This window comes from Columba livia, chromosome 28 (assembly GCF_036013475.1).
Source record: "Columba livia isolate bColLiv1 breed racing homer chromosome 28, bColLiv1.pat.W.v2, whole genome shotgun sequence".
Taxonomy (NCBI): domain Eukaryota; kingdom Metazoa; phylum Chordata; class Aves; order Columbiformes; family Columbidae; genus Columba; species Columba livia.
The window spans coordinates 1,580,350-1,593,708 of record NC_088629.1 but is presented as its reverse complement, the minus strand read 5'-3'; the positions used below and the strand labels follow the sequence as shown (position 1 = coordinate 1,593,708).

Here is a 13,359-nt window from a genome sequence, read left to right as displayed (position 1 = left end):
TGACGGCCCCGCCAGCCCGCGGCGCAGACACGGCGCTCGCCCCCACGAGCGCCAGGCGCTCCCAGCCATGTGCCGCGTGCCCGGCAACGGGGACGGTGACACTTGTTGCACTTTGGATTTAAATGCCACCAAGGTTAGGAGAGGCTGAGAAGAGATTTTCAGGATTGCACTTTTGGACAGAGATGCCTAAATTCGGTCTAAGCTTCAGTTTAAGCATCAACGGCCCGGGACGGCCCCTGTGCGCTGACCTGGCCGCCGTCCTGCGCGCCGTGTCACCGCGGTGGCGGGTGACCAGCCCGGGCCAGCCGGCCAGGGCCCCAAGCGGAGCCGCTTGTCCTCCCCAAGGGCCGAGACCACAGTTACAAACCTTCCTTTCCCATCGCTCGTTATTTGGACTTAGTCTGAGAACAAGAGATACCAGCCCAGCACAGTTAATGTGTTTAATTGCTCTGCTCTGAGAGCCAAGGACACTCTGAGCTCTGCCCACAGGGGTGAGGCAGCGAGGAAGGGGATGGACGGACAGAGCTGGACTGACACCCACATTTATCAATCAGAGTATTCTGGCTCATTAGCATCATGCTAATTATTTAAGAGTGGGGCCTTCCAGTTTCTGGTTCTCTCTTGTCTTTGCTCTTTTTGGCGCAGCCGGGGGAGTTTTGGTCGGGACGTTTAGTTGGGCCTTTTGCCATTTTGCAGAGGCCTCTGGGCTTTTCTGCCTCTTTCCCTCTTTTCTCTCTCTGGGATGGGCTGTGGGACCAGGTGCCGTTTCCTGGGACTGGCTGCTCAGCGTGTCCATGAGGAATTGCCTTTACTCTCCTTTATTCCTATTTTATACATCTATTTACCAGTAGCGTCTTAGTATTTTGTTATTTTATTGCACTGTGTTTATCTCAATCCAATTTCTCCCTTCCCTTTGGATTCTCTCCCCTATTGGAGTGAGTGAGCGGCTGCGTGGCTGCATCGCCAGCTCGGGTTAAACCACGACAGCCGCCCACCGGTTACACACGGACAGTCCTGGAGAAAAGCCACAGGAGAGTTGTTTAATGTGGAGGGGACGGACAGCAGCACCTGGGGCTTGGAACGCCTCCCCCAGCATCCCATGGCGACCGTCTCCGTTGAAGCGCTGGCCACGCTCACGCCTCCTCGCCGTCCTCTCCATTGCTGTAGAGGGGCAAATCGCACCAGTGAGCAGGGATTTTTGCCCTATTCCATGTGCCCACCATTAGGTAGAATGCCCGGGCTTGGAAAATGGTTAATAAAATATGCTTTGCCCCGTCTGGGCCTATTCCATCGGCAAGATGATCGTTTCCTACATTGGGATGCACAGCCACCCTCCCGGCACGAGACAGGGCTGGGCTGCACCCACCTGCAGAACCGGATCACGGCCTCCTCCTGCTCCCGCGTCTCGATGGAGCCGGGACGCAGCCGCCGGATCTCCCGGATGGCATCAGCGCCGCTCATGTTCTGCGCCTTCGCCAGGTAGCAGGCCAGCATGGTGCCAGTGCGGCCGTGCCCCAGCATGCAGTGCACAGCCACGGCCTGGCCAGCGGCACCGTCAGAGGCACCGAGGGATGCGGTTGTCCCCACCGCAGCCCCCATGGCCCCCAGCATTGCCCCTCATGGAATGTGAGGGGTTGAGGGGCCCTGGAAAGCTCATCCAGTGCAATCCCCCCGGAGCAGGAACACCCAGATGAGGTTACACAGGAAGGTGTCCAGGCGGGTTGGAATGTCTGCACAGAAGGAGACTCCACAACCCCCTGGGCAGCCTGGGCCAGGCTCTGCCACCCTCACCCCAACAAGTTGCTTCTCATCTTCCAGCGGAACCTCCTGTGTTGCACTTTGCACCCATTGCCCCTTGTCCTGTCCCTGGTTGTCACCAGAAGAGCCTGGCTCCATCCTCCTGACACTGCCCCTTTCCATCTTGATCCCCAGCAATAAGTCCCCCCTCAGGCTCCTCTTGTCCAGCTCCAGAGCCCCAGCTCCCTCAGCCTTTCCTCACACGGGAGATGCTCCACTCCCTCCAGCATCTTGGTGGCTGCGCTGGACTCTCTCCAGCAGTTCCCTGTCCTGCTGGAGCTGAGGGGCCACAGCTGGACACAAGATTCCAGGTGTGGTCTCCCCAGGGCAGAGCAGAGGGGCAGGAGAACCTCTCTGACCTACTGACCACCCCCTTCTAACCCACCCCAGGTACCATTGGCTTCCTGGCCACAAGGGCCAGTGCTGGCTCAGCCCACAGCACCCGCTGTTCCCAGCTGGTCTCCCATCCAAGTACTGACCAAGCCCGACCCTGCTTAGCTTCCCAGATCAGACCAGATGGGGCGTTCTCAGGGTGCTATGGCTGTATAGATTACCTTATGTATATATATAATGTTCCCCAAGTACATCCTGATATTATCTGAACTAAACCCCTTTATTCAAAGGCAGAGCAGAGGGGCAGGAGAACCTCTCTGACCTACTGACCACCCCCTTCTAACCCACCCCATGTACCATTGTCCCCCAGGACCCCCAGGTCCCTTTTCACCGCTCTCCAACAGCTCATTCCCCAACTTACACTGGAACCTGGTGTCACACCCGCTGCCCCCCTTGGCGTTACCAAGAGCGGTAACCCAGCTGCCCCCGTCCCCGCGGTGTCCCCGCCGTACCTCGCCCTGCCCGTTCGCCTCCTCCACCAGCCGCAGGAAGCTCCGGATCTGTCCGGGCGTCGGGGGCGTGAAGTCGGGCACACGCAGCCGGTGCAGCCGGATGGCGGGACAGCAGCCGTGGTGCGGGGGCGGCCGCTCCGACAGCGACACCAGGTGCCGCACGCCCTGGCCCAGCAGGAACCGGTAGTGCCCGGGCTCCCGGGGCATGGCCAGCCCCGCCAGCCGCCCCTCCGACACCCACGAGAAGTTGGGGGGCTCAGTCGCTCCCATCGCCTGGTGGGCACCGGGATGGGGTCGCTCGGGGGACCCTGGGGAGATCACGGCCGGCCCCCCCAGCACCGCCCCGGTCGCAAGGTCTGGCCCCCGGGGATCCCCCGCCCCGCCCCGGGCCCGCTCCCCGCGGCCTCCCCGCCTGAGCCGCCAGCCGGCCCGACCCGCCCCGCCGTACCGAGGAGGCCGCGGGCGGCGGAGCGGAGCCCGGGGAGCGTGTGCGGAGAGCGGCGGCGCGGGCGGGCACGGAGCGGGCGGCAGCGCCGGGGCCGCACCGGCCGCCGGGACACGGGGCGGCGCCCCCGGGCAGCGGGAGCCCGGCCTCGAGTTCCGGCTGCCACCGGGCCCGAGTTTCGGTTCCACCCGGGCCCGAGTTCCGGCCGCCCCCGAGATTCGGTTCCCCCGGTCCCGAGTTCTGTTCCCGGGGCCCCAAGTTCGGTTCCCCCGGCCCGGAGTTCGGTTCCCCCGGCCCCAAGTTCGGTTCCCCCGGCTCCGAGTTCGGATCCCCCGGCCCCGAGTTCGGTTCCCCCGGCCCCGAGTTCGGTTCCCCCTGGCCCCGAGTTCTGTTCCCGGGGCCCCGAGTTCGGTTCCCCCGGCTCCAAGTTTCGTTTCCCCGACCCCGAGTTTCGGTTCCCCCGGCCCTGAGTTCGGTTCCCCCCGGTCCCTTCGTGTGCGGGAACCCGGCCCTTTCCCCCTCCAGGAGTGGGACCCCCCCCAGCCCCTTCCTCATTCCTCCTCTGGCACTAACGAGTTTTCTGATGAATTACAGGAGCTCTGTCAAGGACCGTTTGCTGCTTTTCAAACCCGTTTGTTCCCTGATGTGGTGCTGGGCAGATTTGGGGGTTACACAGCAGGAAAGGGGGGGTCACAGCCATGGCGGCTGCGGCTTGTCCGCGATGGCGCCAGGTTCCCCATCGTGCTGGGAGTTTCTCCAGCTGAGGAGGGGGCTGTTGTGCGTGGCCTCCATCACCTCCGTGCCGGAGATCCCGGTGTCCCCCTGCTGTGGTTTAACCCGAGCTGGTAATTAAACCACGCAGCCGCTCACTCACTCCAATAGGGGAGAGAATCCAAAGGGAAGAGAGAAACTGGGATTGAGATAAACACGGTTTAATAAAATAACAAAATACTAAGACACTACTAGTAAATATGTATATATAATAGAAATAAAAGGTAGTCAAGGCAATTCCTCATGGACACGCTGAGCAGCCAGTCCCAGGAAACGGCACCTGGTCCCACAGCCCATCCCAGAGAGAGAAAAGAGGGAAAGAGGCAGAAAAGCCCAGAGGCCTCTGCAAAATGGCAAAAGGCCCAACTAAACGTCCCGACCAAAACTCCCCCGGCTGCGCCAAAAAGAGCAAAGACAAGAGAGAACCAGAAACCAGAAGGCCCCACTCTTAAATAATCAGCATGATGCTAATTGGCTGGAATACTCTGATTGATAAATGTGGGTGTCAGTCCAGCTCTGTCCGTCCATCCCCTTCCTCGCTGCCTCACCCCTGTGGGCAGAGCTCAGAGTGTCCTTGGCTCTCAGAGCAGAGCAATTAAACACATTAACTGTGCTGGGCTGGTATCTCTTGTTCTCAGACTAAGTGCAAATAACGAGCGATGGGAAAGGAAGGTTTGTAACTGCATGAGGAGAATTAACCCGTTTTCAGCCAAACCAGCACATTCACACTCACACGGATGAGATTTCCCCCTCAAAGTGCTGCTGGGCGCTGACACTGCCCCTGCTCCCACTGCTTCCCATTGAGCCAAAACCTCCCGATGTGGTGACCGGAGCTCCTTTTGGTGGATTATAGAGGCAAAGGGGTGACGGGGAGGGGACACCAGGGGCTGAGGCCGCCCCAGCCCCGCGCCCGGCCGGCTTTCACGGCCCCAGCGCCTCCCGCAGCCGCGGCTTCACCACCACGTCGCCCTTCACCTCGTAGCTCAGGCTCTTCCAGGCCAGCACGGCGGGCGGCAGGCGCAGGGACAGGTAAGCTGCCCGCATCTTGTCCGGGGACAGCCCCGTATCCCACAGGTAGACATCAGCCAGCTCGCCCGAGAACGAGTTATAGACGTCGAAGCCGCCCCCGAAGGCGTCCTGCTCCTGCCCCAGCAGGATGGCCGCCTCGGCCCCCACCGCGTATCCCCTCTGCAGCCCCTTGCGTGGCCAGGGCTTCCCGTTGAGCCAAAACTCGGCGATGCCGGTGGCCGATTCCCAGCCGGCGCACACGTGCTCCCAGTCCCCGCGGCCCTCGGGGACGCGGAAGGTGACGAACTTGCCCCCCACGTAGAAGCGGTACTCGCCGGGCTTGGGCTTGAAGAGCAGGATCTCGTTGTCCTGCGCCTTGGTGGCGTAGGAGAAGAGGCTGTGCGGCCGCGTCAGCTCGGTGTAGGACCGCAGGCACACCGTGAAGTTGTGCAGCGGCTGCTCCAGCCCGGCCCTCAGCACCACGTAGGCATCGCTGGGGTCCTTCCGGAACACAAACACCTTTCGGTACAGGTCTGGGGGCGAGAAAGGGGACGCAATGGGATGCTGGGGGGTCCTGGAGACCCCTCTGAGCCTTCCCTGTTCTGGGTGACCCGCTGATGTCCCCTCTGCTGAGCACAGCATCCCCCAGACTCCAAGAGCTGCTGCTGTGTCCCCCCACCCTGCGCTGGCTCCTGTCCCCCTGTGTCACCCGTACCTTCCTGCGCCACGATCCCCGAGAGCCCGGCCAGGACGGTGACCCAGAGCTGCAGCCGGCCCATGGTCCTGGGTGCCGCGGTCGGTGCCGGGAGAGGAGCCACCTCGGTGCGGGCTGCCCGCTGTGTTTATGAACCGGAGGACGGGATCGCAGCCACGTCCCCCCAGCCCCGTCCCCCCCGGTCCTGGCACGGCAGCGATTTCACGCTGTCACGCGGCCGGGTCACCCGCCCGCACGGGGCTCCCTTGGAGCTGTGCCCCCCGCCTCGTGGCTTCACCTCCATCCTCTGCTCCAAACCCCGCGGGAGCGACTCTGATCACAACCGGTCCAAGAAGCACAGGGGAAGCTGCCCCGGCGCCCTCACCCCGATTCCGGGCACGTCCCCGCGCTCTGCTCCCTCCATCATGGGCAAACGGAGCCGGAGCTGCGGGCACCAGGTGGCAGAAGAAACCGCAGCGAAGCGGAGCAGCCTGCGAGGGTGTCCGTGCTCTGGGCGTCTTCTGAGGGCGTCCGTGTGTCCTGCAAGCGCACGGGGCCGTTGTGCAGAGCTGCTGGGGAAGGGGGTGGATTTTGGCTCTGCAACGGTGGTGCTGGGCGGGGGGTCAGGGCCCTCGCGTGGGTACACTGAGAGGGACACGGTGACAGCGGGATGCTCTCTGCTCCCCATTTTGGGGACAATGTGGGCTTGTTCCCCACTGAGTCAGCCCCCCAGTTCCCCAGGGATGAGCCCCCAGGTCCCGCGGGCTTTGGCTCAACCGGGGCAGCTCCTCGTGCGCTCCACGCCATCCCCACGGGCCGGCAGGTCACGGCCGCACACTCGCTCCCCTCCGCTGTCCCCCCCGTGCACACCCGTGTCACATCCCGTGTGCCTTGTGACCGCACGCGGCCGTCCCTCGTGGGCGCGGAGGAGCGCAGCTCGGACGCCCCCGGCGCCGGATCTGGATCACCTCGCTTCCCAGCAATACGCTGCGGAGCTTCGTGATGAGCTTTTCCTGCTCATTTGGAGGCACGAGGAACACGCGCCCCCCGCTTCCCGTCCCCCCGGCCCGGGGGAGCGCGGCCGGAGGTGCTGGATGTCACCCCCGTGCCCCCCGGTTCCCGCCGTTAACCGCGCTTGGCGAGCGGCTCTCCCAGCCGTTTATATTGTGTTTAATTCATGCTGGATGATCTGGATGTGACGCTTATCTCGGCTTCTCAGGAGGGAGTGGAAAATCCCCTTGCTTCCCATCATCACCACTGTCTGCCTCTGGAATCCCTATAGAGCCGGGGGGCCCTGCGGGAACGTGGGGCTGACACCCCCCCGGGGGCTCAGGGGATGCTTGAGGCACCCAGGGCCAAATCGTTGGGCAAATCGGGGTGTTTGGCCCCAAATATCAGAGCTGGGATGCTGAGGAATGGGATGCAGAGAAGCGCCAAGCCTGGGAGCGGCATCGCCATCCCGTGGGAGCGGGGCTGGTGGGGACACTGAGGGGACCAGGAGCTGGTGTGGGGACCTCGGGAGCTCAGCAGCTGGCGCCGGCGCCATCCCCGCGGCGGCAGAGCCGGGCGGCGAGCAGCGCCGCGGGCCCCAGGCAGCAGTGCAGCACCCCCAGCCCCTCGCTCAGCCCCAGCGCGTAGTCGAAGCGCTCGAAGGTGCCGCAGGTGGGCTGCAGCACGTGGGCGCGCAGCAGGAAATCCACGGCCAGCCCCACGCCGTACGGCACCCAGAGCCCGAAGAACAGCCCCCCGGCGCCGGCGCCCGCCCGCAGCCGCGGCACGGCCAGCGCGGCCACCAGCAGCGCTGCCGGCAGCAGCAGGAAGAGCCCGATGCAGAGCCCGAGGTAAAGCAGGTAGAGCGGCGAGAGGACGTCCACGCTCCGGCGGACGCAGCTCATCCCCGGAGCCGCCGCCGTGCCGCTGGTGAGAGCCGCCGGCGCCGCCAGCACCAGCGCCCCAGCCCACGCGGCCACGGCCAAGCGGCGGCTGCGGGGGTCCCAGCGGCACCAGGCGCTGCCGCAGCAGCACCCGCTGCCCAGCAGCAGCCCCTGCGCGAAGAGGCTCCAGTGCCACAGCAGGTGGGTGACCCTGCACAGCCCCCCGCCCAGCCGCCAGCCCTGCCCGGCGCCCACCGCCACCGCCGGCAGCACCGCGGCGAACAGGCCCATGGCCACGGCCAGCTGGGCCACCAGCGCGCGGCTGCGGGGCCAGCACCAGCCCTGGGGCCGCTTGGCCAGTGTCACCAGCAGCGCGCCGGTGCCCACGGCGGCCGCGGCGCAGGTGACGGCCAGGAACGGGGGGGCCACGCGCTGGAAAACGGGGCAGTACTGGTTGTGGCAGGGCGCGGCGTCGTAGTCCAGGAAGGTCACGTTGTTGTCATCGTAGGACAAGTTGCCCATGATGTCCAGCAGGTCCAGGGAGTTGTCACTCTCCAGGACACCGGGGCTCTGCGAACGAAACCGCGCGGTGTCACGCAGGGACGTCCCCGTGTCCCACGGCATCACTTGAAGTGTCCCCTGCAATGAGCCGCCGCTCCCCACCGCGCTGGCACCAATGGATTCGCACACAACCCCGGTGCGGGTCGAGCGAGCGGTTTATCAGGGAGGGACACGCCGCGGAGAGGGGACGACGCCTGCGGGTGACACCTCGAGCGCCGCGGGACTGTCCCACCACGCATGGAAACCCCAATTTCCTTCCAGCCTTTCAAAGCGGGGGCGCAAACCCCGCGGTGGGCGAGCGCGAACCCCACCGAGCGCTCCACACGCGGCCCCGTGTCCGGCAGCGTGGGAAATCACCGGGGAGACGGAGCGGGGAGAGACACTCACCACCAGGATGCAGTTGCCCATGATGCGTCCCCTGGTCTGCCGCTGCTCCTCTGGTTTTGGGGTCTCCGATGGGTGCTGTGCGCCACGGCGGGTGCACGTTGGGGGTGCACGTTGGGGGTGTACCTTGGGGGTGCTCACACGGGGCGCACACACGGGGCGCACGCTCTCCAAAAGGCCCCGTGCACGGCTGCGCTATGGAGATAAGAGCCGCCTGCTCAACCCCCTTTGCCAGGGCCCGAAGGAAACGGCGGCGCCGGCGCTGCCGGGAATGCGGCTGAGCCACCACGGCGAGCCCGCGATTTCTCGAGCAGGAAACAATCACTTCTTGGCAGAACACCTTAAATTAATTAGGAACTGTGTTTACGGGCGCCCCGGCCGTGCGGACGCTCCAGTTGCTGGCTCCGGCTCAGGCGTGCGCGGTGTCATCCGTGGGGCGCGGGATGGACCGTGTGGGCACAGGGTGGCCCAGGGGACCCTCCTGGTGCTTTCCGGGTCCTGTATGGCAAGGGAATCCCCAGATTTCCCATGGGACGTCCCGTGGGGAGAGCAGATGCTGTGGGGTCACCATGGGCTGATAATTTGGGGGGAGCTGGGGGTCGTGGGCTGGGTGTCTGCAGTGGGGTCTGGGGGACTTAAATGGGGAGATTTGGGGCTGAAAGGTAATGTGGGGGTTCTGGGGCCATGGGGCTGATGGCCGCTGTGTTTTGGGGGGCCAGGGGGGCTGGAGTTGATGTTTTTGGGGGGGCTGCTGTGTCCCCATGCGCCACGTCCGTCCCCTCCCCAAGCAGAAGCAGAGACACTCAGGCAGGTAACGTGTGTAATCCAGATATATTTATAGGATTATTTTCCAAGATTAGCACAGGATATTAGAAAGGTTATAAAGTCACATCAAACGTTCGTCGTCTCCCTTTGTATGTACACACAAGAACACAGCACAACACCACAGACCGTCCTCTGCCCTGCCCCGCTGCCCCACGGCGTCTCCAGAGCTCCCCACAAATATGGCTTTCGTGTCTATTGAGAGTTCAGTGCCACGGCCGGCGAGCGGGAGGAAACGGGCCTGGCCATAAACAGGGCCCCGAATCCCCCTCGGCCCCCAAAGTGCCGTCCTGGCCGCGTCGCGGCTCCCCAGGCCCAGCGCCGGTGGCCGCGGTGGCCGGGGGTGCCCTGGGCCCGGTTTGCTGGGTGCCAGCGGCGCAGGACGCGAGCCTGGCGTCCCCTCTTGGCTGTGGCACCGTGGCCACGTCACCCCATCAAGGTGCAGCTTCTCACCCCTTCACGCCACCTCTTGTACCTACAACCGGCCCTGTGCGCTGCGTCACCGCGCCGAGGCACAACGGGGCGTCCCCATCACGCCATCTGGGTGCCCCGGCTCCGTGGCTGCGTGTTCCTCTTGGCGCCCACGGCGTGTTCACCGCATTGCTCCCAACACCCGCCGTACCCCCAAAACCTATTTGTCTGTGCCCCCCAAAGCGGCTTCTCCATCAAAACACCCTCCGCCGGCAGCACCGGGGGTGTCACCGTCACCAACGTGCCCGTCGCATCTCCCTGTGCAACCTCAGCTCCCACCTCCCCGTCCCTGGGGATCAATCCCCCCCTTCCCTCCCAGAGCCCCGAGTCGGGGTTTGCTTTGTGTCCATCTACAGCGCGTAGATTTACAATGAGGTTAAACCGTGCTTGAAAAACACGTCCTTGCGTTTTTTATTTGAAGGAATTACGTCTGTTCGATAGCGGGTGTTAAAGATCGTCAGGTAGCGCGTCCACACGCGCTCGGTGCGCGGGTAACAGCATCGCCAACCGCAGCGTTACCTCCGGCAGCGAGGGCCGCGTCCCTTGAGACGAGCTCGGAGCATCCTCCTCCTCCAAAGAGATGGGAAGGAACGACATGGAGAAAACCACAGGTTTCCTTTGCCCGGTAGGACGGAGGTTTCGTGCCCTTCCCTTGAGGCGCTGACCCGGCGCACCGTGAACCCGCTCGCCCCCGTGCCACAAACGTGTCCCTCGCTCGCCGCCGTGCCCGTCACCTGGCCGTGCCTCCTCTTCCTCGTCTGCTCGGCTCCAGCCCCCTCGTGTGCCCCGCGTGGGACCCCACGAGCCCGTGAGGTTCCCCACACCCCGAGGGCTTCTCCTCCTTCCTCGCCTCCTCCAGACAACCCGAAATGGAAGGGGTGCGCCCCTGCAAACCCCTCGTGTCCGCACCGGGAGATGCCGGAAAACCTCAGCGCAGGGGTGAATTACAGGCCCTGGCTCCCCACGGGGGTCCTGCGGATATTGGGGTGTGCAGCCCCCTGCAGCCCCATCCTGTGGCCGTGTGCGTGGGGACCCTGGGGACACGCTGGAGAGGTTGGGAAGGCTGCTCCGTTTTGTCTTGAAGAGACGGTGACGCGGTAAGAGGTTGGACGAGCCCCCCAAAGCCTCCCTGGAGACCCCCAAAGCCTCCTTGGAGACCCCCAAAGCCTCCCTGGAGACCCCCAAAGCCTCCTCGGAGACCCCCAAAGCCTCCCTGGAGACCCCCAAAGCCTCCTCGGACACCCCACGCGACTAAGACACTGAAGCCGGGCACTTTGGCCACTGTTGGCTGCAGCTCTTGGAGCCGAGAGGGAAACGGCCCTTTCGGAGCCCCGGGGAGGGGGATGAGCAGCCCCAGCAGCAGATCCCGCTCTGCACGTCTTGGGCAGAGGACTCGATCCCGGGTCTTGCACCGCTCTGGGCTGCACCCCCAGCCCAGCACCGGCTGCATCACCTCTGTCCGGAGCCACCCGCAGGGTCCGAACCCCCTTTTGTAGGGTGGAGGGGAGCGGCGACGGCCACGGCCCCCCCCCGGCCTCCTCCTGCACTGAACATCTCAATAGATGGGTTTAAATCGACGTTTCCAAATGTGAGAATTTGTCAAGTTGAGGCTTGTTTGTTTCTCTCTGGATTCGCCCCCCCAAGACCAAACCTCCCCCCCCCTCCCGCTGCGGTGGCACCGGGGAGCCGCAGCACCCAGTGTATCCAGGGGGCTCGGCGGTTCCCACCCTGGAAGCTCATCCCCCCCTCACACACGTACCGCACGAGGACAGATCTCCCTCCCAATGGACACTTGGACAAGAACCACCAAGGACAAAATCACATTTGGGGCCTGGGGTCCCCCCCTGCTCGACCCCAGAGCCGCGTCCCGGCCGGGGAAGCAACGGGAACGCACCGGAGCCCGGAGCTGATTTTATCCTTGGATGTCAAAGAAACCAAAAATGGAGAGAAACAAAAGGAAAAGAGCTACATGGACCCCGGCCCCACATCCCAACCGAGGGCCCGAAAGCAAAGTGCAGCCACAAAACCAAAGCAAAGGTCCAAAGGAAGAAGGAAAGTCGCTCACTCACTGGTTGGTCTGTGTTTGGTGCGAGTGCCGGTCGCAGGGATGGAGGTGCAAGCAAGCAAATGGGGCCGGGGCGTTCGCTGTTCGTAGTAGTAACGTTTTGTACAAGTTCAAGAAGAAGCATCACGTCTCAGGCTGGTCGCTCTCCGCTCTCTGTCCTGCCATCCCTCTGTCCGTCTGTCTGCCCGTGCCGGGCACGTGAAAATCTGTTGGGTTGAGTGGGGTTTGTGGTCTGGTTTCCGTTTCCATCGGGGTCTGTTGGCTCCATTTCTCGCTCTCTCCCGCGCTCCCCTAGATGAAATACTCCTTCTTGTCGTCGCCGCCGCTCTGGCCGCCCTCGGCGTTGATGATGGCCGTGTCGGCGTCCGGGGCGTCGTCCGAGCCCTTGGCCTCGTGGGTCAGGTAGGTGCCTGGGTGGGGAGAGGGGGCAGCGTCATGGGGCGCCCAGTCTGCACCCTCTCCCCAAACAAGCTGGGCCGCCTGGAGGGGCCGTGGGGCAGAGCTGGAAAGTCCTTTGGGTTTGGCCTGCAATGGAAAAGTCACTGGTTTCCCTGGGGCGAGCCCTGAGTTGGACCACGTGTGGCCGCTCCAGCTGTCGCGGTTTCCAGCCAGAAGGTGAAGCTGCGTCCCCACCAGGTTCATCTGCCCTCCCCACATCCCGGTCCCGCAGAAAACAAGAGGGTTTCTCTGCAAAACTGCCGCCTGCGAGGAGGCTCTGGCTCCCGGTAGCCCCGGTGCCGGCGCGGCGTGGGGCAGAGGCGACAGGGGATGGGGGGCTCTTACTCACACATCACCTCTGCGGGGTTTTGCCGATGTCTGGATGTGACCGTCTCCCCGTGTCTTATGCACAAACCTGCCGGGCGGATGAAAAGGCCAGGGATGGGGAGATGGAAATGGTGGGGGGGAAGGTGGAGGGTGCGAGGGATGGAGAGGGAGGCGGGGACAGCGGCACCGGCGGTCGCGGCGCAGCGGGTGCCAAACCATGAAGAGATGGAGAAACGGGGTCGACGCTGCGTCCGAGGACTCGCTGGGGTGTCTCCGCAGCAGCCCCCAAACCCAGGAGCGCTCTGCTGGGTTTCTGTGGGGTCTGCAGGACGTCCCTTGGCCCCTGCCCCACGCTGCCGCTCACTGGGGACGCAGCCCTGCTCCCCGGGACCCCGTACCTTTGTGCCTGATCAGGTAGTGCCCCAACACGATGAGGAGACTGAGGAGGAGGAAGACGATGACGGCGACCACCCCGCCGATCAGCGCGTGGTACGTGCTGGAGGTGGAGGGCACCGGGCTGGCATCTGCTCGGACAGAGGGAGACAAAACAGAGGAGACGGTGAGGATGCGGCAGAGGCTGCTGCTTGTCTCACGGGTGCCCTGGGGCGCCCTGCTGGGTTCCATCGGCTCCATCCTGCTGCAGACAAGAGCTGGGAGCGAGGGAAGGGAAGGGAAGGGAAGGGAAGGGAAGGGAAGGGAAGGGAAGGGAAGGGAGCGGGGGAAGCGAGGAGGGGAAAGCGACGGCTGTTGGTGTCGGCTCCTGGGGGAGCGAGCCACAGAACCCCAGAATGTGAGGGGTTGCAGGGCCCTGGAAAGCTCATCCAGTGCAATCCCCCCGGAGCAGGAACACCCAGATG

The 13,359-nt window shown here is 64.2% G+C and overlaps 3 protein-coding genes and 1 pseudogene across 13 annotated transcripts in view; all 4 read right to left on the bottom strand.

Moving 5' to 3' along the window:
- Positions 1-855: 855 nt before the first annotated feature.
- Positions 856-3,331, bottom strand: DUSP23 (dual specificity phosphatase 23). Of its 2 annotated transcripts, XM_065043180.1 has the most exons (4): positions 3,091-3,299; positions 2,643-2,915; positions 1,367-1,539; positions 856-1,161 (listed from the first exon to the last, which is right to left on the bottom strand). In XM_065043180.1, the coding sequence occupies exons 2-4, from the start codon at positions 2,910-2,912 to the stop codon at positions 1,134-1,136; spliced, it is 471 nt and encodes a 156-aa protein (XP_064899252.1). In that variant the 5' UTR covers positions 2,913-2,915; positions 3,091-3,299; the 3' UTR covers positions 856-1,133. The 2 variants fall into 2 exon arrangements, with proteins under 2 accessions (XP_064899252.1, XP_064899251.1); XM_065043179.1 differs by lacking the exon at positions 1,367-1,539 and having other exon boundaries at positions 3,091-3,331.
- Positions 2,228-2,346, bottom strand: LOC135576620 (5S ribosomal RNA; annotated as a pseudogene).
- Positions 3,332-4,003: 672 nt separating the features above from the next.
- Positions 4,004-13,359, bottom strand: part of LOC102096322 (cell adhesion molecule 3) — a 31,185-nt gene continuing 21,829 nt past the window's right edge. For 2 of the 10 annotated variants that reach the window (XM_065043067.1, XM_065043069.1), the window contains 3 exons: positions 12,901-13,026; positions 12,525-12,590; positions 9,192-12,147 (listed from right to left, as the gene is read on the bottom strand). In XM_065043067.1, the coding sequence (XP_064899139.1) occupies positions 12,029-12,147; positions 12,525-12,590; positions 12,901-13,026 (311 nt within the window). In that variant the 3' untranslated portion in view covers positions 9,192-12,028. Of the gene's footprint in view, positions 5,400-5,581; positions 5,798-9,191; positions 12,148-12,524; positions 12,591-12,900; positions 13,027-13,359 lie in introns of those variants that run through there. The other 8 variants (XM_065043068.1, XM_065043070.1, XR_010468374.1 and 5 more) reach the window with 7 other exon arrangements.
- Positions 6,554-8,617, bottom strand: ACKR1 (atypical chemokine receptor 1 (Duffy blood group)). Its single transcript, XM_065043144.1, has 2 exons — positions 8,383-8,617; positions 6,554-8,004 (listed from the first exon to the last, which is right to left on the bottom strand). Exons 1-2 carry the CDS (start codon positions 8,401-8,403, stop codon positions 7,084-7,086), a joined length of 942 nt encoding a protein of 313 aa, XP_064899216.1. The 5' UTR covers positions 8,404-8,617; the 3' UTR covers positions 6,554-7,083.

Coding starts and splice junctions, on each gene's coding strand:
- DUSP23 (XM_065043179.1), bottom strand. CDS start 2,912: ATGGGAGCGACTGAGCCCCCCAACTTCTCGTGGGTGTCGGAGGGGCGG. Junction 1,162..2,642: donor AGGCGAACGGGCAGGGCGAG/GTACGGCGGGGA, acceptor GCCCCTCTACAG/CAATGGAGAGGACGGCGAGG.
- ACKR1 (XM_065043144.1), bottom strand. CDS start 8,403: ATGGGCAACTGCATCCTGGTG. Junction 8,005..8,382: donor TGGGCAACTGCATCCTGGTG/GTGAGTGTCTCT, acceptor TTTCGTTCGCAG/AGCCCCGGTGTCCTGGAGAG.